The sequence below is a fragment of the Anopheles moucheti genome, chromosome 2 (genome assembly GCF_943734755.1).
Source record: "Anopheles moucheti chromosome 2, idAnoMoucSN_F20_07, whole genome shotgun sequence".
NCBI lineage: Eukaryota > Metazoa > Arthropoda > Insecta > Diptera > Culicidae > Anopheles > Anopheles moucheti.
The window spans coordinates 46,473,613-46,499,977 of NC_069140.1; the positions used below are offsets into that span (position 1 = coordinate 46,473,613).

The following is a 26,365-nucleotide window of genomic DNA, read 5'->3' on the forward strand; positions in this document are numbered from 1 at the left end:
GGATGGAGAAGTTGGGAGGAAAAGATTGTTGTAAATAAATTTCTTTAATCAAACAGTTACGCTTGCGTTATTTGATCTGATGTTTTAGTGAAATACCATCCGAAATTTTATAATATTATAGTCATAAGTAAATGAGAAAGAAAAATAGCATTAAATCGTTATGAAATAAAAATGTAACATCTATTTATAGCGTTCTTTTCATTCATCAGGAGGACTTATGCAAGTTGTCCCATAATGGAAACTCTTATTAGTTTAATGTCTCCTGTTGTTCGTGGCCTGTAGGCTGTACGGGTCACGTGCATTTTGACGAACGTAACAAAGGGTGAACTTCCGTTTGTGATGATGCAACTGGCACGTGTAAAAAGGTCCTTTTTTAGAATCATCCCTTATGTTAAATTAGGAGCAATGGGAGCAACTCAATTAGACCAATATTGGAGTAATGATTAATTTTTGTTACTGTACTACAGCTACTAAATATTTAGATAATTCCGTCCAATAATTTCGTGTTTCAAGGTTCGTAAATTAGCATCCCATTCTTCTCCGCTCACAGTTTGATAGGGCAGATTCATCACAAAGAGCTGCCAGTGACAGATTCCTTTTATTCGCTCCTGTCTTCCATGGGCATGGGAGGTTTTTTTCTGCCCGCCTGTTATGACGCGGTTGGATACAATCCTTACTGGGGCTTGCGTAGGAATCCCACACACCAGACCCGGAACAAACAGCAATCCTATCGCGGTTTGCTATTTAAGATGCCTTCATCCGATACGAAAGCGTTTAGTATCCTTTTGACCCCGACTGGAGCAATTAGTCGCTCTCGGGAAGTGAGTCCAGTTCTAGCGCTAAGAGCACCCTAGTGCGTGCTGAGTGAGTGAGAGAGCGTGTGTGTGTGTGTGTGGCGTGTTTGTAGTACGTTTATTGTAATAACAGGCGTGTCAAACCCCGATCACTAAACTGGCTGGCCATCGTTCGACGATGGAAGTCAGCAAGCGCTATCTGTGGCTCGCTGCCTTTCAGCTGTTTTGGTTCCTCTGTTTGGTGGAATCGTACCCGGATGGTGCCAATTTTTACAAAGGTTCGTCCTGTAATGCCACAGCAAGCATTTATGACAGCGTTTTTACTATCTAACAGACTGGCTGCGAGGTAGAAACGAGGAAGATGTCGAACGAATGATAGCCGAGGATCAGTTCGAGGCTCCGAAGCTTTGTAAGTTAAAATTCCATCACTGAGTCGGACATTTCCTTGCAGTATGATGAGATTGGTATTTTTTGGCCAGTCTTTTACAGAACTCCAAGTTCCTATACCGATCTCGGGATGGGTGACCCACTGGAGAAGAGGACGGTAAATAGGTACAAAAGTAAGTACCCACTTGATGCACGGAAAGTGATGGTGGTGCCTTTTTTTTGGCAAAGCGGATTCTTAATGTTCTATTGTGCACCTCCTACCTAGACATGATGCTCACCAAGGACAGCCTTGATGTACCGCTGATCGATGACGTCGAACAAACGAAGGAAGCGACTCGGTTCTTCTTCCCACGCGTCAACCCCAAACGGTCCCCGGGTGCCATCCTTAGCTGGGCCATTCCGGCCGCAAATCGAGTGTAAATAAAATCCCACTCCCGCATTGTGTCCGTTCGCTGAACAGGGAACATGGTGATGAATTCTGCACGCTTCATCCGGTGCTCCTACTCCCTACTCCCAAGATGGTCCAAGTGACGCTAGCGAAAACATACCACACTAATTCCAACGCACGGTCCCATCTGTTTCAGGCGTGTCATCAGCACGAATTATCGCCCACCAGGCATCAATCGGCCTGCCGCTTAGAATAGCCGCGGACAGGAACGCAGCTACAGCGCAGCGATGATTTCGCGTTGAAAATTCCGGCTCGGATTGGTTGGCCTCTTTTCAGCGTACACAATAATACTCCATTCCGTAATGCGCTCGAACACGCCATCAATGACACTACATCAATTATAAGCATCGGTGCTGGCTTTTAGAATGGCGGTTTGCATAGGTGTTTTACCATCTTGTCGTCTGTAACATCAATATGGATAAATAAAATCCTCGGGTTCTGCTAACAAGCGAGTATATTCTATCTTGCACGATAAGAGTAATGGAAATATCACAATTTTCAGCCGTTGAACAAGAAAATTTACTGAAATATAGTGAAACTTTGATAATTTCTCATTCCACGGGATAATTTTAAAATGTAGTCGTGCTGCAGTTTGAATAACATTTCAATTCACACGATAACCGTTAGTTCAAAACGTTCAAACGCGCCGAAGCGCCATCTAGCGTAAAATTAACGAAACTTCGAAAATACCAGGGATTGGCAAACTTTTCAACACTCAACACTGAGGAATTCGAAGGAATTGTTCCGAAAATATCGTAAGATGATGATTTAGATTGTAAATGCTTGTTATTACGAGTTCATCAATATAATCATTCCTTCGTACTTGAATTGGTAATGATTAAATAGTCACGAAACAGTTCCCGCGGGTTCCTATTTCCGTTTCGAATTTTCCGTTCACTCGTTCTGTCAAAACAGTTTTGTTTCGGCGAATTCATTTGTCAAATTGTTTCCATTCTATTTGACCGTAGTTTTCCGAACAGATCCGTGCTTTCCGTATCCGTCTCTCGTTCTTCGGTTTCATTGGCCAGTTCCATCGGTGACCTGCAGATATTTGTTCCTTTTGTGCTATTATTTACAAACTTCGTTGAACAGCAAGCCATTTGAATCGCCTACAGCTTTAGGGCAAAATGTCGCAAGGAGACGGTAAGGAATTGCGCCACAATCCCACATTTGTGCACCGGATTTAGCTATCCACATACTTTTCAGCCGATTCCGAGTTGTCAACTATAGAAATACTTACCTACACTGTGGATACCGTAGATTATCCGTGTAGCGTTCCATCAACTGAAGGTAAGTGGTGGGAAACGTTCCGTGTTAAGATTACCATTTGTTTGTAATCCATTTGTCCTGTTTGCAGAGGATATCAAACCAACAATGGCGAAGAAGAAGCGTAAAGTGAACACCAAAAGGATCAAGATGCAAGGCGACATCAAGCGCGTCCGTGAGTACATACAAGCTTTACTAACATTGCGATTCTGTAAATCATACACGTTCCTTGTTTATGCAGCACTGAAAACGATTGTGTACTGCAAGTCATATTACAGGCAACAGGTACGGTCGTTGTTTAAACTCTTGAATGCTTCGTGTAAGCTGGAAACAAATGTACTTAGATCTGCTGGCGATAATGTGCCAATTAATCACCAGGAGGAGGACATTTGCTCGCCCTACTTTTCGGTGCTCGAAAGACGTTTCCAAACTCTCGCTAAACTCCAATAAACGCATGTATCGTTATTAATTGTTAATCGAATTTATTACTTCAGTACAACAGTAAAATTAGTCCTAACATGTTTGCCGACGAAAAAACGAATACATAAAAAAGTACGCCTACACCTCAAACACGCGTACGGTTGTCGGTGATGCCCACCTGGCCATAACCACGGATGGCGAATTAGTTTGTGCTAGTGTAAGTTTTGAAATCATTTCACCACGTATCATGCGTAGGGGTTTTTTGTTTGTTTGTTCGCTAACAGTCACAACAAAATCCGTGAGCGTGGGTTAAGTAGTGTGGGAAAGGACATGGTGTAACTTTATACGGGGCATTATATTCTCAAGACATTGATTTCCACGCTAAGAAGTTTTGTGTGTTAACCAGTAAAATAGCGGTTAAAATACTCGACTAAATACGGGCGGACAAAACTCATATTACAGACAAATTCTAAAACACAACAAACGAATAACCGTCGTCGTTACGGTACGAACGTTTGCAAAAGCATTTGCATGATGATAACACGTGCGATCAATCCACTGCTGCTTGTAAATCGTTCTTCTGCATAGGCACCTTGTTTTCTTGTTTGGACACTGATTGATTATCGTGCGCGAAAAAGCGGGGAAGACAAAGTTCTGGTTATCCCCAGATAAGCTATCGTACGATTGCCATAAGTTAGAACCAACACTCCCCTCTTCACGTCTGGAGCTGCTGGAATTTCCCTTTGCGCATTCGTGCCGTTCAAATACTTTCCACTCGTTTCTAATTATTAATAAGTAAGGCATCTGATTGTTCTCGCTTCTTGCTCACATTTTAGTTGCTTTCGATAGTTTTCCTAAGAATTGCACACTAGTTCAGGGGTCCCAAAACTTCGGTACCTCCAACGGGGTGCATATCTAAATTGAATTGGTTTTGCTTCTGCTGCTACACAGAAATTTGGATGTTTGGGAAATAGTAACCGATGGGTTGGAAAACAGATAAACAGCGATTGTGATGCCCACAACGCAAATGGGAGGGAAGGCAAAGCTACGATCAAAAACAGCAGGTTAAACAAAAATTTGAATTAAAAAAATCAACACCGAACTGATGTTGCGCCAATCTTCCTAGGGAAAGGATGGGTACGATTACAGTAAACTAAACTATATCGCTAATGTTATGTACAGTACAACAAGAATTAAAAAGAAAACGAACGTGAAATGATACACGAAACAAGAAAATTCATTCCGAAGCATCGCTGCAGCTGATACTGTGTTTGTTTGTGTTGGGAAGAAGGCACGAAGCGGCCATCTCTTCTCTAGTTCCAACCACCCGTTAGCTTGTGGAATAGTTCCTCGTTGAGCGTTTGGTTCGTTTCCTTCGAACGCATCGACATGAAGATGTAGCCACCGATGAACTCGTGTATCACTTTGCAGTCCGCCGACAAGCAGGAAAACACGACCGTTTCATTCTGGAACTGTACCATCATGCACCGAATCTCCCAGTTCACGTTCCAGGCCTAAAAAATTAAATGAAAAGCATTCAGGCTTCGTCCATCTTTTCGACCACCTTCTTCGATTACTCACCTTCATCGTGTTGTACCGCCACGTCTTGAGATGATCGCCGGTCGTAATGTCCATCTTCATGATACGATTGCTAGCCACACCGAGCAGCTCCTCCTTCTTGTGCCCATCGAACTTGATCACGAACAGTGTCACACCGAACTCGGGCAAACTTTGCCATGCCCGGATGTAGCTCAGCTTCGCCTCCACCAGCGGCAGATCCTTCACGTTCGCGTGTGCCTCCAGCATGCGGTGTATGGCCTTGTTCTTCAGCTTCTTAGCGTACCGTGGAGCGAGATACTCGTTCGCGTCGATTTCGGTCGGGTTAATGTTGATCGCGGGCACCTGCGCCGGTTTCTGCATGCTCAGGAACGACCGAATGCTGGCCACCTCACTGTCGTACGAGCTGTCCGCAAGCGATCGACCCTTCGACGCGAGCCGACATGCGGCCATCCATTTGGCGTACTGTTCCTCATTGTCACACCGGATCCACATTTCGCTGTTGATGCTCTGCTCGAGCGGTACCTCCAGCTTGATGTTGAACTTCTTCTGCGACAAATTCACCTCGGGCGTTACCTCGCAACCGCGCAGATTGATCGTCACCTGGGGCGGACTGTTCGTGCGGGAATCTTCCCGCGATTTGTACAGATGCAGATGTAGATCCTTGTACGTGAACCAGTAACGCTTGTAACCCTTCAGGGTGAACTTTTTTGGTCTAGAATATAGCAAGAAAAAAGTAATTGATTATTCGGAAGATCATTCCCCTGCGCCGTAACGTTCACCGAGACGTACTTCAAAAAGCGCAAATAGTCGGTCAGCTCCGGAATATGCGTAATGTCGCCTGCATTCACACCATTGCTGGGCCCTTCGAGCGTGATCTGCAGTTCGCGCAGTGCCGCATCCACATCGTCATCAGCCGCATTGTCCAGGCTGGACGTGTCGATACCGGAGTCGGCCTGCGGTACTTCGTTTTGTTTGTTCACCTGCAGCTGCAGCGCACCGAACATCAGCATCTCCTCCTCGGTACAGTCGATCTCCTCGTTCAGCAGCTGCCATTTGGCCTGTTCGTACAGCTGATTGATGCGCACCTGGTCGTACTTTGGGTTCAGGTCGAAGAACGTGTAGTACTTGAAGCGGAGACAGAGCGTCTCAAACTCCCGAATGCCCTGCTCCATGATGGACAGGGAGGAGTCAAGCCAACCGATGTTCATGCGTGCCCGCTCGACCAACGATTTCGGCTTCAGCAAGCGAGACCGAGCTTCGGGACTCGGTGCACAGGGACTGTACGCCAAACTATCCGTCGTATCGCCGATGCTGGACGACGACTCACTAAAGCCTGATCCGTGTCCGTGTCGCAATGTCTAAAATGCACACAAATCTAACATTAAACATTGTCCTGAAACGGGGCAAGAACAGCAATACTTACACCAGTCGGCGAACTGATCGGAGTGCTTTGTAAGGCCGGTTTGGGTGTGGAGAAATGGGAATTCGGTACGGGAGCACACGAGAATGGGCCGCGGTTGACTGTATCGTCCAGGCTGCCATTGCTGCCGTTCAGGTTGTGTGCGGTCCCCGGGATGAAGGTGTTTGTGTCCGGCGGCAGATGAATGTAGTCACGCCCGTTGCCATTCTGTTCGATCGGTATCTTCTTTTTGGCCAAATCGGCATAGTTCTTCTTCAAATGCATCGGTTCTAGCGGTTTGCATAGCGATAGCTCCTCCGGATGTCTAATGCCAAGGTCCTTGCACAGTGCCACAACCGCACCGAACGTTTTGATCGAGAAATCAACACGGCAGTCTAAATATCGCAGATCCGGCATCTGTGAAGAAGCAAAAGGAATGACATTCATGGGCATGTATTAATAATTTTATATTCCAACAATTGCTCCTCTCAAGTGCCATTAAACCATAAACCACTGCCACTAATTAGAACCTTGAACTCCCTGGTCGCTTCTAACTATTAATTTAAGCTTCACATCATAATGCTGCTAATGCATTCCCGAGCGGACGGTGGAACGTGACAATGATACCGAACACGCTCAACAAAAGTGGACTTGTTGGTTACACATTTCAATTAAGATTCATTACGCAGCCCAACCGCTTAAATTAACCCTATGCACGCGCTTTCACTTCCTTGCGGGACGAAGCTTGGCCATCTCCGGCGCGAGAGATGCCTCTTCGGAGTGAATTTAAATGTTTGATGCGCACAAAATCACGGCCCTTCCATTGATTTAATCGCTGCCCCACCATCAACTGGTTAATGGAAACAAACAAATTCTTGCTTCTTCTCGGCGTTACAGGGCAGTATTCGTGTGGTCTCGTCTGGACGACCCAGTTTTTCACTTGAAATGACTATTATCCAGCCTCACCGTAAACACACAAATACATTCCGTTGTTTCAGTGGCGTGGTTAAATTTGTTTCCCAAACGAATCTCAGAGCGTTGTTGTTTTTTAAACCGCGAAGCAACAAGAATGTTTTGCCTTATCTTGGAAAAAAAAAGAAATAATCCTTCCTTCGCTCGCACCACCATCTTCTCCGATACGTTGGCTGGGTGGTTTGTGAATCGTGACCACACCAAGCGCGCGCCAAGCGTACCATTTGGATGTCTTCCAAAAGCGGTTATGGGCGCGTGCAAAAATATGGATCCGTTCACAACTCCCAAACGCGGAGCACACGGGGGCAGCGGTTCTTAGACGGCGCTACTCTACCGATCGCATACTGTGACAGCATGCAAACCTGACCGGGTGAGTTACTAACCGAACCCGTATAATTAATCAACCCTCCCATAAGCGATGGGTTACGATAAATTGTTTCAGCGCGTTAAATGGCCATCTTCTGCTCATTCACAGCTTCATCGTTGAACTGCTTTTAGAGCGCCCAGAGTCGCGCGGCGCCTGAAGCGTCCAGCAGTTTAACAGAATATTTAACCTTAATCGGGCAGGTTTGTGGTAAAGCAAATAAAAACCGAGTTGCTGCTCCGCTCGGGGCAGCCGTTCGACCGCAACACGGGAGTTTCGAAGGTGTCGCAAATCACAATTTGAAAAAGTGTTTTTCTACTATCGTTCGCGCCTATCCCTGGGAGGGCTGGTCGAAGTTTTCATGAGTCATGAGATTTATGTTTGTCCAGCCATTATGATGATATGAATCATGCGAATAACAAAACCACGATCTAAACGCTTTCTTTTGTGCCGGCAGTGGGTTGTGTGTGTCATGCAAACGTTTTCCCCTTCCGTGTCATGATAACAAGGCTAGAAATGACTGTGATTTCTCTGTTTAACTAGCAAGAATTATAAATCTATCACGGAACATACCAACGAGCTGCAGTAAGGGCACAAAATATTCCCTTATTTGGTTATGTTATCGTGTCAACAAATACGATCTATTAATCATCATTAATATTGCTTCTTTTAATGTTTTAAGATTTCAAGCTTCAAGCGTCCAGAAAAGTTGAATATCTGTAGCTCCGTTGTTACCTTCACCGACACTTCAGCTACCATTAACCTCCAACAGTCTCGTTAACAATCGCTCGAAGACATACGCCATCTGGTTCAGGTAAAACTGGCAGGATGGAAGTTTAAAAACTGAGGTACACAGACAAACACGAATTAATTCCAGGCGAATGGGTTGGTTGGTTTACCCTACTGATAAAGAGAGTAAACACACCGTATAGCAGCATGGATCCGAGATATGGGTTTTGATACGGCAAGCCTAGTGCGCACTGCATCCACGTATGCGTTCATTCGTCGGTCGCCATGCTGTGGTGGTTCTGCCGCCGCACGTAGAAGAAGGCCACACCAACGTTGCTCACTCTCGAATCGCTGTTGCAATGCTGTCGCCTACTTAAACCCGAACCACTTTTCGACGCCCTTCGTCAAATGTCAAGTATCCACTTTGTGGCGCGACAGTTTTAGTATCGTTTCCTGCGCCACTGCAGGCCACCCCGATTGCCGTCACCCAGCGATGCAAAAAAAAAAAAACACTTGATGTGAAGAAACTTTCATCTGATTTTTCACTCGAGTTCTATCGAATTGTAGAATTGTAGTGGCAGTAATTACCCACGTTCGGTGCGCAAACGCACCCAATGCGAACAGTTGGCCCGTGGCCCAGGTTTGATCGTTTGTTCTGGATCGCTACCAACCCACCGACAAGCACAGGTGGTACGAGACGTCGTCATCGTTGTCGTAGGTGTTCATTCCCTCCCTCCCCCGATTCCAATCGTGGCAAGTGTTCTTAGGGAGGTGATTCAAACCTTGAACAATCCGGTTGGTATGGGTTAAAGGAGTAGCCGTATGCTTGCAAGCATTCCGATCTAACTGCAACTAACACCTAGAATGTTTTCCACGACCGGATGCTTCCAGCACGAGCAATCCTCACAGAGACGAAAGTGTTGATCACTTCTGCTGGCAATACGTCAGCGTACTAACCAAAATTGGATAAACGACCACACGCTCCGCTTGACATTTCCACCACTGAAGAAGTCGTTTAACATTCTAAAATATCCATACATAATCAGGTCTCCCGAACCCCCCCGGGGTCTGCTGCGTAACGATCCAGTATCCCACGCGAAAAGTAAGGCGACGAATTGGCCAACTAGATCCGATTGGTTCAACGCCTTTCGTTGCACCTCTTCGGCCAGCTAAATCGCAAGGTGTCCCCGGTCAAGATTAATGAATATTGCGCTGGAATGTCCACCGGAGGTGGTAGAGTTATGCGCCACCACGTACCTCCGCACGGAGGGATTACAGCGATTGACAACTTCGTTTGTGGTGCGCCCTGCACTTGGCAAAACTTCACCCGGGAGATCGGTGCTACGGCCGGATCCATCGCCCAAGCTGCGCTCATTAGCTGTGCCTAGGCCAAAGTGGTACGGTATATTTTAACCTCTTTTTGCGTTTGTTCGTATGCTAATGCATTTGCGTTACGCGAACAACAGCCCCCACACCATCAACCTACACCCGGTAACAATCGCGTGCGCGGAGGACCAACCGTCGATTGGTTCGGTCTGTTTCGGTCTCCCCATACCTAAAAATAAGCCGATGTGCGATCGCAAGTGATCGTTGGTCAGCGTTGGCGAGCTGGCCCGATCGAAATACGCCCGCCAACACACGGCCTTCTTTTCGGAGGGAGGAAAGACCGTGTCACGGTACCGTCATCCGTTATGATCTGCGGACCGTCTCAGTAACACACACACACATATCGGATCGGAGTGTGAAGACGAAGATGCTAGTAGCACGTGCTCGTTACACTTTTTCTGCCAGACCCCCGAAAAGGTCAATAGGCAATAAAAATGGCGGAACCTAGGGTACGCTAGAAACTGATCGGTCTTCATATTTTTAGTGTTGCCTTCGACGTGTTGTGCTGCTGGCAGCGCTGCCTGACATAAAGTGATGCGACAAGCTGATGCTGTGGCCGGGTTTCACAACTCCGCTCCCGCAGTATTGCCGTCACTGATCGAATCGTGGAGTTCAAGCGTAGGATCATGTGGGATGTGTGAAGATGAAAATAGGCGAAACATCCCTTACACGATCGTAACACCGTAACGCATTTGGGATAGAGAGTTTTGGGCACTCAAATAACAGCGTCGATCATCTGTTTGCCGATCGAGAGTTGTTCATTCGCAAGGGGAAAAGGCTCTAAATAAAAGAGCAATCCACGCACGTTTCAAAGCAGTAGCCGCTTCGTTGATCAACAATAATGTGTTGTCATTGTATGTCTCTCTATTTTTTTTCGTACATGGTGCACCGGAAACGTCAAACACAAGTGGCCAATTAAGCTATTCCAGCAGTGCGGAATCGTTTCAAGTCTCTATAGCTTGAGGGCACGTCCGAGACGCGTGTCCAAAGAATTGGTAGGCCCCTGTGACGAAAAGCGGCTAAAGTGATTCCATTCTTGGACGGGACTTACCTGAACTCGCAACGTTTTGTGCATCGGCGTGAAGTGCAGGACGGCGTCCGCATGTAGACCCACCTGGTCGAGGGTTGACTTGGTACGCGTTAGCCATTGGTTCCGGGCCGGCCACCAGAGTGCGTGGTCTGACCAATCTTTCGGATTTTCTGGAAATGGAGAACATTCAAGAAATTGTAGTTAGTTCCATGATGTTGTAAATGGATTTCTCTGCAATAGCCTTAGTAGTTGTTGAATCTCCCAAAGATATATCCAATATCATATTTATTCTCCGCAATGTTTGAGTTACGAATGTTATTCTTCCGATATCGGTCGTTCTTCTGTAAATTGACCCATAACTTTATCATAACTTACCTTCATGTTATGAGGAACACTCATTGCAAATAACAATATGTTTGCAATGATAAGCGAAGTAAACATTTCCGATCTTGAAGTCTTCCAGAACAGTCAGGCAACTCAGCCGGGATCAATCGTGGTGATTAAATTGTTAAACATTGTCAACCACTTCAGTGCTTAATCCCGCGACAGCTTGGGTTTTGCCTTCCAGTGTCATTTATCTCTCTAAAAGATAAAATGTAACAAAAGGACACACAACTAATGGACGAGCAAATGGGCGCATTCGCTACAAAGTTGCCAACGACAGACACACACACACACACATGGAAATGTGAAACAACTTTCGCTTGATTTAATGTAATGTGCATCTCCCATGGGCGGTACTTTCTCTTTCCCTGCTGCACTGCACGAGGATGCGTACCGCAACATTGGGTCGTAATTTAAACCATCCCACTGTCATCCCAAACCGATTTTTCCGGCCATTCCGCAACAACACCCAGCCGTGAGGGCGAAACCCTAGGCAAAACCATCTGCTGGCAGTTTGCGATCTGCGTATTCATTCCGATTTCGGTTTTTACCATTCCCAGTCTCGCCATCCGTTTCGTGTAGCGCCCGAAAGAGATTTGGGATGTGTGCACTCACCGGGTTCATTTGGGTTGGTTTCAGCATTTGTGCAACCACTCGAACGATCTCGTGGTGGTTGGTTTACGGTCCTGAAAACCAGCTGGACCTACAGCTTGTTGGGTCAGCTCTCCGATGATTTGGTCAGCTATTTTGTGGACAATTCAAACCCCTATAGTGTAGAATGCGGTTTTTAATTGCCTAGATTTCCTGGGATCTCTCTGAACGATCTATCAGACGCCGTAGACAAAAGACGCAACTGGTGATATACGGCTTTCGACGGAACGATCAACGATCACTGTGCAATCTCATCTCAAGTGCTTGATGGATTCAGATTTCGTAAAAATATACCGCTTCCTAAAGCCACAACCTCACCTTTTGCGTCTTCCGACATCGGCCACCCCGGATGGTGCCAGATTACAATTCTTTTCGCTGGAATCCGACAAATGGGAACTTACCCCTAACGGGGAAAGTTGCCGGCAGTGTTGCCAGACTGACACATTTACGATCGGTGTGGCCACAGTTGCAGCCAGAGTTGCTGCCGGGTGTTGCCGCCATAAAAAGCGATCCTGCCGCCCCACCAAAACCACCATATATTATGAGAATTCGAAGTGGAGGAGCGGGTGGAGGGTGCTAGGGTGGAACAAAAAATTATGCTTCCCAATATCCACATGCTCTTAGAGGTGTGAGGTGACAAGGGAAGACGATTGTTTTTTCGAAAACATTGGCGTTGTGTTCGCAGGGCGAATCGTTTATGCATCATCATGTAGCTGTAGCGCTGTACGCTCCTGGTGCTATAAATAGTGCACACCAAGCGAACTTGAGCGTTCTCGGGCATTTTTCTAGCGTGAAAAATGTTCAAACAGACAAAACGCTACAGTGAGGAAGGACGCGCTCTAGTGCGGAGGATTGGGCAAAGGAGTGAGCAAACTAATTTATTGCTCTTTGTACATCATTGGTGTTGTGAGTTGTATGATAGAAATTTAATTAGAATTTTATGGCATTTCAGTAATCAACCCGGTAGAAGTGTCACGGAATACACCAATGAAAGTGTACTTGATGAAATAATTCGTATGAAAGTTATTGCTTTAGTTATAGCTTTTATAAATGGAACTCCGAGCGTAATCAATGAAAGTGTTTTGAGCCGTTCACATTCTACCGGCTGAAACTGGATCACTAGCCCGCGTCTATGAAGCGGATGAATCCTTTCGGACATGGCCACCAGCTATTGATTGCTCCATTAGCAGCCTATTAATCGCTCAATTTACACACCATAACCTCGGCTTTGCGACAGGAAATTAACCCGTTTCCTTCCGAACAATATCGGAAAGCCATTCTCCCCAACCATCATCAAATGGCCGACCAGTTCGAAGGTTATCCCGCAGAGAAAGACACGACCACCGCCCCCTTCAGAAAGCGATAAAATATCCCACACCCGAGCGGGGAATGACAGTAAAAGTGTCATTCGGTTTGGTTTTCTCTACTCCAGCAAGAGGAGGGAGCTATCTGCCTGGCCGTAGATAGTACAGCTTCGTCGTCCACCTTTTGTAGTCGTTCTATGCTTTTTTGTTTGATATCCCACGTTACGTTGCCCTGATGGCATAGAACCACCCCTGCGCACGTGAGTGCTGCTAATCAAACAAAGATTCCATTGCGAACCCGAAACTAGGCTACAGTCTGCCAACCCTGCGCCATTTGATGGAATTCAATGTCAATGTTGGTGACGGCTTGCCGTGCTTGGTACGCGATGGGGAATGGAACTTATCGCACAGTTGGGATCTACGCTACGCCCCGTCGACGCCCCCTTGGTGTGACGCAGAAGGAACCCGGGAACGAGGTAATTCCACCCCGTGCTGCGGTATGTGCGAAAAGAATTTTATCGTGCCGGCAATGGCAAACCCATGATAGGCGGCTGGAAAGTGAGTATCAGGGTCGGCACGATACCGTATTTGAATGCCACCGTTTGTTCCACGTTCCTTGCGTACGCGATCGGGCCTAGCGTCTGGTCAGGGTTCAGCAGCAGCTGTGCGCCGTAGCTGTCACGAGTGGATGTGGATAAATGCCATCCGAATGTGAAAGAACGGTGCAGCTTGCCGTGCGCACACACACACAGGCGGTTGTTAGGATGAAGGATGCCGCCCTCGCTCGTGCTTCACACCGCACTCTGGCCATTGGAAAGTACATCCAGCTGCTACCGAAACATCGTGTTCCTTTTGCACGAAAGAACATCATCGGTGCGCGATGCTTGAAAAAAGGGGAAAAATTAGAACACATGTGGTCATAATGTACGTGCACAGTGTCGTTTATGCCAACAGCGTGTTTTTAATGGATGTTAATACATTAGAGCGGGCGAATAAATCTTCAAACTGCTACTGACATGAAGACTTTTTCGTACATATTTTAAGCCAAAGGTTTGGAAATCAACGTGATCTTCAGATCTTCAGTCAGAGATTAGCATATGTAATATGTTCTATGTCTATATTAGTGTTAGGGTCTGAATGAATCTGAATGAATCTTCGAACAGAATGAATGAATCTGAATCTTTCAATCTTTCTTTCTTCCAAAGATCCTCAGAGATTTAAAAAGGAAATCATGTTTTCTAAGGAGAACTTTGGATTCTTTAGGATTCATAAATCTCCTGTGAGTCTACTCCCGATTGGTCTCCTTACTGGCGATTCATACGAATGAGTCTTGGCAAAACATTCTTTAAGTTCATTAAGTTAAGTTAAGGTCTATATGTCTATATCGTCAGATGTCTCAAGCCTTTGTAATACCTTGAAATACATCATTCTAAGAACAGTTGGCTTCACTACTTTAAAAAGTAACTCTTTTAAACCAACGCACATCCGACACCACATCCCACCAGGGCTAGTTTGGCAATCGATCTCGCCCGGGTATTTACGAGGGGTAACTGCACACAATGCGCTGTCGTCTACATTTCTCGATATCGCGATTGTCCACCATCAATTTAACATAAATAAACACAACCGGTCGGACGAATGTAAATGAAGCAAATACGATTAAATCGACTGCTTGTCGTCGCCCTCCTGTACAGGGAGCACTGCTACTGACCCACACAGCTGTGTGCGCATCCGCCATTAGATCATCACCTTCGAGGACTTCTGATTAAAACGTGTCAGAAATGAAGGCAAACTGAGAAGGCGGGAGGCAGCACGAACCGAGCGGTTTGTTCAACTGCTCAATGGAATAGTTGCACCATCGGGGTTTCTTCTCATGATCGTCAATCCGTGAACCGTCTGCGGGACTTCCTTTCCCGGAGTGGGCCACTACTGAGATGATCTGTGTTTGTGTGCTTGTACGTGTGTTGCACTTCCTCTCTCTCTCTCTCGTTCAACCCCCCTCGTCAGGCATTCGTACGCCGATGGACCTTGTGGGCGCGCAGTTACCCAAGGTGTATACATACATGTGTGGACCGTCGTACAAAACACCATTAGCTCAACGCGAAGCCAGTTACGCACCGATGGGACAGCAGACCACGGCAAGGTCTCTCAAACACCATCATCCAACTTATGCTCGTAAGGGCGTGTGCGTATGCGCGACAGCATATTGCCTGTAAACCGTGCGTTGGTTTAGCTACAAAACCCGGTCCCGTCTGTTCCGACGTTTGAAATGATTTAAGAACCGTGATTTCCTTCCTACCAACGGTGCGCAGAAACCGGGGAAGGTGGAAACAAGTTGTTGATGTGTGTTTTGTTTTACGTTCGCATCCGACATCCGCCGCCCGAACCCGATCCACCAATTCCATCGAACGAGAGGAAACGGTCGTCGTTTATTCGTAAACAAAATATTAAACACCATGTGTGCTCTGGGTTAATGGTTCGCGACTCGCACAGGGGGGAAGACTTGCGCGGAAGACTTGCATTAGAATTTATGCGTACCCGCCGAAGCTACAGACGCGGTACCGCCGCAATAAAACCAGCAAAGCTGCACGAACCTCCTTGACACGGCTGTTTTTGGGATAAACGGCGATCACCACCGAAACACCCTGTAGTGTGTGTGCTTTGTGACGCGGTAGTTGATGACGCTTCTATACCATGAGCAGCATGATCACGCACCGCACGCTGCTTGTACATGGCGGAACCGGAGACACACGGACAGCTTAAAATGAAACCAAGGACGAGTTCCTTATATGGTAAGCGTGCGGCGCATGAAAACGGTACCTTTGTGGAGTCTGCGATCGAGCACAAAATGTGGGAAAGAGGCGAAGAAGATAGGGAAGGAAGGGGCATGCTGGGGATGTATGGAAAAGATGGAGCAAGAATAAGGGCCACCTCAGTACGGTATGGTGATGATCATAACAAGACGAGTCCGGGTCGGGAAACGCAAAAACCTCAACCAAAGATCATGCACTCGCTATTACTTTCCGCGTCTCTTGAAGAGCTAAGGGGAACTGATATCAGATGAATAAATTGCTAAAAATTAAAGTAATATATAATCTTAGTTCTAGTCTTAAGTTATCCAAACTAATGATTTTTTAACTGAAATTTACCATTCCAGTAATTGGAATTTTAATCCCTGACGCAATTCTATCGGTTCGTCTCATATGTTAAGCTTCATACAAAAGACCTCTTAATACACCTTTTATGTTTGATAGCATACCGAGTCTTTATCAGGTGCACGGAGACGTGTGCCTTTGAGCGGTTTTATTAAGCGGTACGTGGTGCACGCACGTATCATCACCAACACCAAGGCACCGACGAATCGGCTTGGAAGAAGATAAATCTTTCGTCGAACCGCGGAATCGGTCGGTAGTGTTGGTGTGCACTCGCGATGTTTCTCGCGACCATCATCGCGCACCGATCGCGTCTGTTGTTTATCTCACCCGACTCGCGGCCTCGTCGGTGTGCGTGCTCGCACCGTTTCCATTGCGTTTCGATTCACCCGCGGATGTACAAAGCGGGCAGCTAGTGTTTGGCCACCGTTCGCTTAACTGCTGCGTCATCAGTTTAGGTCACTTTGTGTAGTGTAGTATCTCGAATTACTACTGCACACCCTCGCGCGCGGTACGTGCTGTTGCGTCCCCTCGGAACCTGTGCACCGGTGTGCACGTACGTGTTGTTACAGTTGTTGACAGACGGATTGTTGAACACTCTGTGTAGGCAGACGCGATCAGCTCCTGTCGGCTTCACGTTCAGCTCAGAAAACAAAAACATCAAACCAAAGATCAGACAGAGTTGGGTTGCTTGTGAAGTAGCGTCCTTCAGCATCTTTTGAAAAGATCGAGGCGATCAATCTGTCTGCATGAAATAGTGCTATCTGGCGTGTTTCTTTCCCTTTTGCGAGCAGCATAACTTACCCTCGAACGCTCTGGCCAATAAATGAAAATATTCTATTAATAACTATCGAAAACCCGCTACACGTTGGCCCCGATCGTACACACCAACACAGCCAGCAGTCGCTTACCATCCGGAGGATCGCACCGTAAACGCACCCGTATCTCAACGGCAATGGTGAGTTACCCTGGCCAGAGCCGAACACTTTCTTTTCCCTTCCCGGGGAAGCGGTAGAATGTAAATAAAGAGGTGCGTTGAAGATGAGCGAAAGCGATCACGGCCGATCGAGATCTTCGCCAAGGAGATGAACCGAAAACAAAATAACGTCCACAAATGGGGAAGAATGAACAATAAGAAAGCTACATCCGGTACCCCGTTGCAGGTTTCGGCATCCCAATGCCAACTGTGTAACGTTTCCCTCCCGTAGTGGAAAGTCCAACGTGGTGACGCAACCCATTCTCCGCCCGTTGGATGGTGGCCAAATAATTATTTTTGTCCGATGAGTCACATTTCTGCAGCACACACACATCCGGACCCGCGGTTCCGGTGTGGGGCACTACATCCGGTAACAAGATTTGTTACGCGAGCTCCACCTCACGTGAAGATTGGTCCTCGTCTATAGCAAAACGAGACGGAAAGAGCCAGTGTTGAGATTTGATTTGATAGTGGCAAGCGCGTGCCCTAGACATTCGCTTGCGCTGTTTTGTGCGAAAATATTATCCATTGGCCAACCAGCAGCAGCTCCCCACTACGCCGTGGAACTCTGCATTTCTGGTGCGTTTTTGCACTGGTCAATCTCGCGTTTTCTGGTGCTGTGGTTGTGTTTTTGTTTGTGCAGCGACTGACGGCATTCCACACGGCAGGAACGGGTTTGCACAGTGACCGTCTCCACCATAAGTCCGTCCGCAAGAAATCGCAAACTCAACGCCGTAAACCACCAACACTGAAACACATACCCGTGCGCGCGCGCACACACACAAACCCTTGAGTACACCCCACAAACCGAACGGTAGAATGTTGATGCAGAAGTAATGCACGGACAAAATGAAGTGTTGCACTTTTTTTGCCACTGCCGAGTGCCACATCTTATCGCCGTAACATTAATTAACTCCGGGTTAAGTGCAAATAGACATTAATGTACGAGCCTTCCACAATCGTTTGAACGCTTGTGTGACGTCCATTGTAGGTTTGGTTGGAGTTTTTTGTGTTCATTTACTTCGTTTCTAAATTACAATCAAACCCGTAACATTTTAACCTTCGCAACTTGGGTCAGCCATGAAGATGAGATAATTGGCAAATTTTGTAACAGAAGCAGTAGTTCCATCGTCTGGAAATGATGGCTGCAGAGTGAGTTTTTCTGTTGTTAAAATGGCAAGATGGGCAGTACGTACAGAAATTTGACAGCTGGGTTAGTTTATTGTACAAAAACTAGTAAAAAAGTTGAAAAATGGGTTAAAAATGCCTTGCTTGTCATATCAAACAATTGTTTTTGGTTTTTGTTAATGTTTTCTTAAAAAGCCGTCTGAATTGCTGAATAAATAAAGTACAGGAGGAAGTCGACTCTTGAACATTGAAGTACAAAAGATATTCTCTCGCGGACTATTGTGGTTCACTACAATAGCGTATCTCGAGGACTGCCTGTCCTTATTTAGAGCTATCGTAAGTGATAAGAGTTCATCGATCATATTGCTTTAGTCTTATCTAAATCAACCTAGTAAAACAATTATCATCTTTTCATTAACGAACAACTTAAATCATAGTTATATCCTGCCAAAACCCATTAGCCTCAAGGTTTTGGAGGATCTCTTAGGATTGAGACTTATCCCAGCCAACCTTGATCAGACATATTCACCTGGTCATTAATGATCTACATAAATCAATGATATATCGCGCTAATAACAAGTAACCTCAAGGAATTAAGAATCTCATTGGATTGAGCTTTATCGAAACTAACCTCGACCAGACATATGCAACTTTTAATGAATGATTAGGATCATAGTATATCCTACAAAAAAAACCTGAGTTTTTGCAGATAAAACGAACATGGTCTCTAATCGTTGAATTTCAACGAATCTAATCTCATCTGTAACGCTGATGTCTTGTCTAAAAAGATCTCTTGCAATCCCATAGTTAAGCAGGTATCGATATAAAGTTCAGTCAAAAAAAGAACATTTTATCTCAATTCTTGTTCCTTGAGCTCATAATAAACGAGTCCTATGTAATCCCACCAGCATCAAATTCCCACTCCCATCACTTCAAACTATTCGTACCCTAGCGAAGTGTAAAAGCACATTCCAATGGGTCAAACGCATCTCATCTCTGTCCGAGTGCGATCTCTACCCTTGCAAACCCTACCACCAACCACCACGATCTCTCGTACGGTTGATCAACACTTGCCCCCACAGGGGTGTACTCGCCTTACTTTCGCGAGCTCATTTTCTTCTCCTCCAAAGACACCTCGACACCCTCGAGAAAGGGGTCTCCGGTTATGGGATGTCGTCCGTCGTTCCGTATCGCTCTGAAATGTGTAAAACCCCCGTGTGATATGGCAAACGTACCTGGATCGACCAGACGCAGCATTACACCGCCGATGTGCAGATCGCCCCGGACACGCAGCGTTTTCTGCACCTGAAGGTCGGTAATGTAGACCTTCAGGTTCCAGGTATTGTCACCTACGTGTATCATGTTGTCGCGTCGTGCTGCTCCGTGCCGCCGATTCCGGCTGTACCTGTTGCTATACAAAAACACACGCCACTTGGCCAAGTGATTGCCACTTGTGTACTACGCCTTTCTTACGTGCGCACACACGGAATCAGCACGGAATTTCACAAATTTTTGTGTGCTTCTTCTTTTTTTGTGTTATGTGGCAGGGGGTGCACACAAATGCCGATCTTATCGGGATTCCTCTTTCAACACGCGCACACACACACACACACTTGTTCGCACTTGATTACTTGATTTGCTCCGGGATCTCCCCGTTGGAATGCCACTTTCTTGTTGACACTTTCTCTCTGCTCCGATGGTGCTGATGCTGTAAGGAAGATTTTTGCGAACTGGAAAATTAATACCACCACACACAAACACACTGACTTTCTGTTAGATGGTGCAGAAAAGCTGCTCAAAGCTACTAAAACGGAGTTAGGAAAATTAGACAAACAAACAAAATCTCGAATCGAAGCATAAATTAGCAATATGAGCGTTGGTTATGAGTGCGGTCCAACACTACACAGCATCTCAGCGGGGTCTCCGTCCTTGCACGATCGCTTCTCGATGGTTGGATCGCGCGCGCGAAGATCACCCCTAGAACGGGCGATCGGATAGTCCCGTGCTTGTGTTTGTGTGGGTTTGTACGTATCTTTTTTTCTTCTTTTTTGCCTACAACCACAACGCACGCTTCTCGAATAAACGTTGACGTAATCAGTCGTCGTGGGGTGCACTACCCTGACGGGGGTTGTTTCGTATGAACAATTTGCACTAACCCCTTCCCACACACCAACACGCACTAGAACCACCCTTCAGAACGTTTTCCTTGACGTCTTTCTCTCGCTCTCTCTCTCTCTGTTTACGTGTGAAGGCACGCGGTGAAGAGGGCACAAGGGTGCTCGCCCCGGGGAAAAGGGTCAACAATTTTGGACTTTTGACCACCACCGAATTACACTTGCACCGACCGACAGACACACTGATAAGGGGAACACCGCTCGTTGTTCTATCGGAATGCGCCACAGCGGCAAATCGCGTTTCCTTTACGGATTCTTCACCCATACCAGCGCACGGCCAACACACGCACCACTCCCCTACGGTTTAGTTATTTTTTTATGAATATCTCCACTATCTTACGCACTGGTAGAAGCAAATTGTAATCAATCAATCGCTAAACAAACACGCTACAACGCACGGGACAACGTTCACGCACTTCACCAAACGCTGGGGGGGGACGTTGAAATTGAGCTATCGTCGTCCAGCCCAGGGAAGGGCTAGTCACGCGAAGAAGGGATGCACAGAAAGATGCGAGACGATAGGGTGTTTGCTATCTTGGTGCGGCATCGTTCGCATTTCGCTTACGGAAATGAACAACACCCCACGCTTCTAGTTATATTAGGTGGCGTGTGCAGAAGAGTGAAATAATTTTTAATATTCTGGAACGTTGTTTCTACCCCGCTTTTTGTACGGTTCCGTTAGATGCTTCCGTTCGCTGTGCTGGTCCGATCGGTTTAACCAAGAGCCACGAACGACACGTCCGTGCTGTTGCGAGCTCTGAAAGTGACTGCGGGAGTGTGAGTGAGGTTGCTGGCCATGTTGCGGATGTTCGTAGCAAGCGCAAACGAAAGAGCATTTACGCGTACCCGAACGAGCAATCTATGCTTCACTCCAACACAAAAGCAACACACTCGCCGTAACCCTTAAGGGCTGTAAGGAAAATCTCATCTATACACAGGGTGCCTCTGTGAATGTATAGTTTTTCAGCATGTAAAGTTGATAAATTTTAAAATTCAAAGTAAAGATCATTCCGTTGGTGCCAAAGCTTCACGTGAAGTTACTGAAAAACAAGTTTAACAAAAATGTAAAAACTAAAAAAGCTTCACTGTTCAATTGGACGCGTTTTCGGGCAATAAATTTTGAGAAATGCAATCGAGATCATTTTTATTGCATTTTCTACAATGGTTGCCAGGTTGTGCTTATTGAAATAAAAATTGATAATAAAACGGGGGTGGTCAACTTTACAGTTGTAATGAGGCTGTAATCGAGAATAAAGCCGCGTTTTTCGTAATACTCAAATTTTTCAGCTGCCACAAACTGTAAATAAGAAGCTAACAATAACACACACCAAAGGCCTTCTAGGCGAAAGTCCTTGCGAGAAAACCTTGCGTTTAAAAATTGTAAAACTAGTCTCTAGCTAGTCGTTAGTTTGTAACACATAATTCAAGCATAAAATTTAAAATGACTTCAAGTTTGATGTAACACATTTGTTTTATTTTTTTGTTAATATTTTCTCACCCCCGAACGTGAGCGAGTGATGCTTGAATTAATCGAGGAGCATTGAGTGACTTTACCATAGGGCTCTCAGTGGATCTCAAAGTAACCCTGTCAGTTGGGAACAGTCCGCGGTTCGGGTACTCGTAATGCTTTCGTTGTGTGCGTGAAATAATTCGAAGGTCTCATGTACGATTTAAATGGAAGAGGGTTGTTTTGAAATATGCTGAATTATGTTGCGAATTTATCTATTTTACTATCATAGGCACAATAAAATTAGGGAAACATTATATACTCGTTTAATGATACTACCATTATTAATGCATTTATTTAAATGTGGTTTTTCGTTTTACTATGAATGTTTAAACATTTAAAACACACCCCAGCGTGGAGAGGTAAACGAGTACTACAGTGATTTAGAGCAGTTTAAGCGGCTTGAGGGTGCATTCTGTATCGCATAGAAACAAATAAAAAAGCATACTGTGTTGCATAAATCAACCTTCAATTTGACGATTTAGCTTTATTGTTATGTAAATATTTATAAAACGGTTGATTCGGTTGGGTTTGATCAAATGCATTAACGGTAATCTAAGATTACCTGAAATCTGCGACGAACTGAGATCATTGATCTTTTATTTTCTATGGACCGTTGGTAATGTTATTATGGAATTTCTTAAAAAAAATAAATGCTTATATTTAACACGTTCAATGGAAATCACTGTAAATCGCTTAAATAAAAAACTCAATTACAATTTATTGATTTTATCTCCGTTTCATGAGAAAACTCACATGACTTGGCATTAGTCATCTAAATTTACATCCTGTTCAATAACAGGGGATCTGATTTAGATTAATTGTCATTCATTTTGTCGAAAGAATAGAACAAACTGCGTTACGATCCCTCTAGCTCAAGAGTTTAGTATCAACAGTCATCAGTACAATATTATGAAAACAACCTTGGCAAAGAATATCTGTCTTGCCGCTAATCACTTTTGAACCTACCGAATTATCGTCCCAAAGGACATTTCCATCCGTATCAGACACTTAAAAGCTAGCAGCCAGATTAAGCGCCCTATCAGTCTGGTCTGAATTACCTGGGTGAACGGATCAAGCAAATCAATCCGACGATGCGCCGTGCGAAGCTGTTTGGCATTTGTGGTGTCGTGCTAGCTGTTGTCCTGGCCCTAACGCTAGGCCTCGTGTTCGGTTTGCAGAGTGATGACGACGACGATGGCAGAGACGATGTAAGATTTCCCACACAGACACAACAGACCTATGAGGCGTACAATCTTATCGAAGAAGAGCAATAGCATCCCTAAATAGACTAGGAGCTTCTCGATACCCGTGTCTTATCGCATCGATTTCCGTTGTTGGATGTGATCATGTGAGGTTCGTTGGGAATACGCTGCACTAAGCGCTTACCCAGTGCCATCGGAACCATGATTTAAATGTAAATTTTTACGTCACAAACGCGCTGGTCGCGCCGGCACCGAATTAGCACAAGGATTCACTAGTCCTTGTGTCATTATGGCGGCACGTTTCACCATGAAGTTAGCGAATACCGCACCACCTTAACCACCGGGCCATTGATGTCATAGATACGTTTCCGTAAGCTTATGTGTAGGTGCAATGATAAACGCCCGACCGTGCCGCACATAAATGGTAACGAGATGTTGTAACGAGGCGCGGTATATCGCATGATCAGTTTTTCGCTGACTGCCGAACCACACACAAGTTGGTGCCGAGAGTGAACTCAGTGTTTAGTCGCAAGGTTTTTGTTGCAATGATGTGGCTTCGAAGTTGCATCGTTCTGGTGCTGTGTTGGGCCTTCGTTGGACTGGTCAAGGTAGCATTAGCATTAGTGAAACACTATGCATTGGGAAACAACTGCTGTTGATCGGCAACCCTTTTCCCTGGTCATAAAATGATGTGGATTTATGAAGATTCCTTTCTTTTTCCTTATTTACAGGCTGAACGATCCTTTACGATTGATTATGAACGGGACACGTTCGTGATGGACGGTAAGGACTTCCGGTACGTAGCGGGATCGTTCCACTACTTCCGTGCCTTACCCGAAACGTGGCGTACGAAACTCCGCACGTTGCGTGCTGGTGGCTTGAATGCGGTCGATCTCTATGTTCAGTGGTCGCTGCATAATCCCCGTGATGGAGTTTACAACTGGGAAGGCATCGCAAACATTAACGACATTATTGAGGCAGCCGTCGAGGAGGACCTGTACGTGATCCTTCGTCCGGGCCCGTACATCTGTGCCGAGATTGATAATGTAAGAACGGTGCACTGAAAAGATATGGACGGGATATTGGCAGGATTTTTAATCTAATCTCTATTCCCTTCAGGGTGGTCTACCGTACTGGTTGTTCAATAAATACCCCGGTATTGCCGTACGTACCAGCGATGTCAACTACATGGAAGAAGTCCGCAAGTGGTACGGTGAGCTGATGCGTCGCATGGAGCCGTACATGTACGGCAACGGTGGTCCCATCATTATGGTGCAGATCGAAAACGAGTACGGCGCGTTCGGCAAGTGTGACAAAACGTATCTGAACTTCCTGAAGCAGGAAACCGACCGCTACGTACAGGGGAAGGCGGTACTGTTCACGGTTGATCGTCCCTACGACGATGAGATTGGCTGTGGTCAGATCGAGGGGGTGTTCATCACGACCGATTTTGGACTAATGACGGACGAGGAGGTTGACACGCATGCCGCTAAGGTGCGATCGTACCAACCGAAGGGACCGCTGGTTAACACCGAGTTTTACACCGGTTGGCTTACGCACTGGCAGGAGTCGAACCAACGGCGACCGGCACAACCGCTCGCCGCCACGCTGCGGAAGATGTTGCGTGATGGCTGGAACGTCGATTTCTACATGTACTTCGGAGGCACTAACTTTGGTTTCTGGGCCGGTGCAAACGATTGGGGACTGGGCAAGTACATGGCGGATATTACCTCTTACGATTACGATGCACCCATGGACGAAGCCGGAGATCCCACCATGAAGTATACCATCTTCCGGGACATTATTGGAGAGGTAGGAAGTGGATGTAAGTGAAACGCAACTTAAATCGCTAATGTCTCCCAATTTCCCCAGTACCTCGAGCTCGCTGTTATGCCGATCCCGGATCCTGCACCTAAGATGACGCTAGAGGCATTCCCACTAACCGTCGTCGATTCGATTCTGTCCGAGCGCGGACGTACAATCCTCGGTGTGGAAGCACCAAATAAGGAGGGCCGTCTGCTCACATTCGAAGCACTAAACCAGAACTCTGGTTTCGTACTGTACGAAACGACCCTGCCGAAACTAACACGTGACCCGAATATGCTCACTATCAACGGTTTGCACGATAGGGCGCAGGTGTATTTAAACCAGGTAGCGCATTTAACTTTGAAGCAGATGCTGATAAGTGTCTATGCCTATTATGTTATTATTTTATATTATGTTATCTATGCCTATTATGTTACAGTTCCTTGCTGGGACCTTGGCTCGAGAGAACGCTATCGATACACTCCCCATTACGGCTGGTTACGGTTCGGAGTTGGCTATTCTTGTTGAGAACCAGGGACGTATTAATTTTGACATCCTTGACGACTATAAGGTAAATGGTGTTCCATGTATCACTTGTGATCGTTTTGCTTGTGACATTTCTGATTATAATTCTTACTTTTTTTCTGTTTGCTATTATTTAAGGGAATTTTGGGTAATGTCACCATACAAACGTTCGCCGAACCGTACACGATGGCACTGGAACAGTGGAAGATCACCGGATATCCGTTCGAGGATTACACCAAGGTGCAACAGTTTATCGACACCGTATCCCAAGGTACTGGAGCGAATGAACGTGGAATGGCGGTACATGGACCGATTGTGTTGAAGGCTGTCTTTGACATTCCGGCATCCGAAATTAAGGACACCTACATCAACATGGACGGATGAGGCAAGGTACGCTTAGTGCTAATTTTTTATCATTTTTTATTAATAAAAAAAACCTCAATAATGTTTGCCTGTCACACTCAGGGATTCATCTTTATCAACGGATTTAATCTCGGACGCTACTGGCCAGTTGTTGGACCACAGGTTACGACATACTTGCCGAAGGAACTGCTCAAAACAACCGGTAACACCATCGTGGTGATCGAACAGCAAAAGGTTCCGTCCGATCGGATGCTACACTTCTCCTCGAAAGCAATTCTCGACGAAGCCTAACAGGGAGATACTTTTAATTCTTGGTGAATAACCCTCAACAATGTGAGAATATAATAAAATCATACCTATCTTATTAGAAAAGCAAATTTGCAGAAATAGCCATTGAGAACTGTCCAGAGCCTTCCATCGAATCAGATCCTCACA

The 26,365-nt window shown here is 45.9% G+C and overlaps 3 protein-coding genes and 1 pseudogene across 3 annotated transcripts; 3 read left to right on the top strand and 1 right to left on the bottom strand.

Annotated features, from left to right (window-relative positions):
- The first annotated feature begins 799 nt into the window (after positions 1-799).
- LOC128297901 (uncharacterized) lies at positions 800-2,068 on the top strand. The gene is made up of 5 exons (XM_053033618.1): positions 800-1,072; positions 1,129-1,203; positions 1,274-1,354; positions 1,447-1,597; positions 1,766-2,068. Exons 1-5 carry the CDS (start codon positions 973-975, stop codon positions 1,818-1,820), a joined length of 462 nt encoding a protein of 153 aa, XP_052889578.1. The 5' UTR covers positions 800-972; the 3' UTR covers positions 1,821-2,068.
- A 580-nt stretch (positions 2,069-2,648) lies between these two features.
- On the top strand, positions 2,649-3,345 carry LOC128297367 (uncharacterized). The gene is made up of 4 exons (XM_053032996.1): positions 2,649-2,772; positions 2,836-2,919; positions 2,987-3,070; positions 3,137-3,345. Exons 1-4 carry the CDS (start codon positions 2,757-2,759, stop codon positions 3,343-3,345), a joined length of 393 nt encoding a protein of 130 aa, XP_052888956.1. The 5' UTR covers positions 2,649-2,756.
- A 7-nt stretch (positions 3,346-3,352) lies between these two features.
- On the bottom strand, positions 3,353-21,279 carry LOC128297368 (unc-112-related protein). Its single transcript, XM_053032997.1, has 7 exons — positions 21,182-21,279; positions 19,586-20,058; positions 10,777-10,925; positions 6,299-6,691; positions 5,665-6,233; positions 4,897-5,587; positions 3,353-4,829 (listed from the first exon to the last, which is right to left on the bottom strand). Exons 2-7 carry the CDS (start codon positions 19,710-19,712, stop codon positions 4,629-4,631), a joined length of 2,130 nt encoding a protein of 709 aa, XP_052888957.1. The 5' UTR covers positions 19,713-20,058; positions 21,182-21,279; the 3' UTR covers positions 3,353-4,628.
- A 1,846-nt stretch (positions 21,280-23,125) lies between these two features.
- Positions 23,126-26,289, top strand: LOC128296938 (beta-galactosidase-like; annotated as a pseudogene).
- Positions 26,290-26,365: the final 76 nt, after the last annotated feature.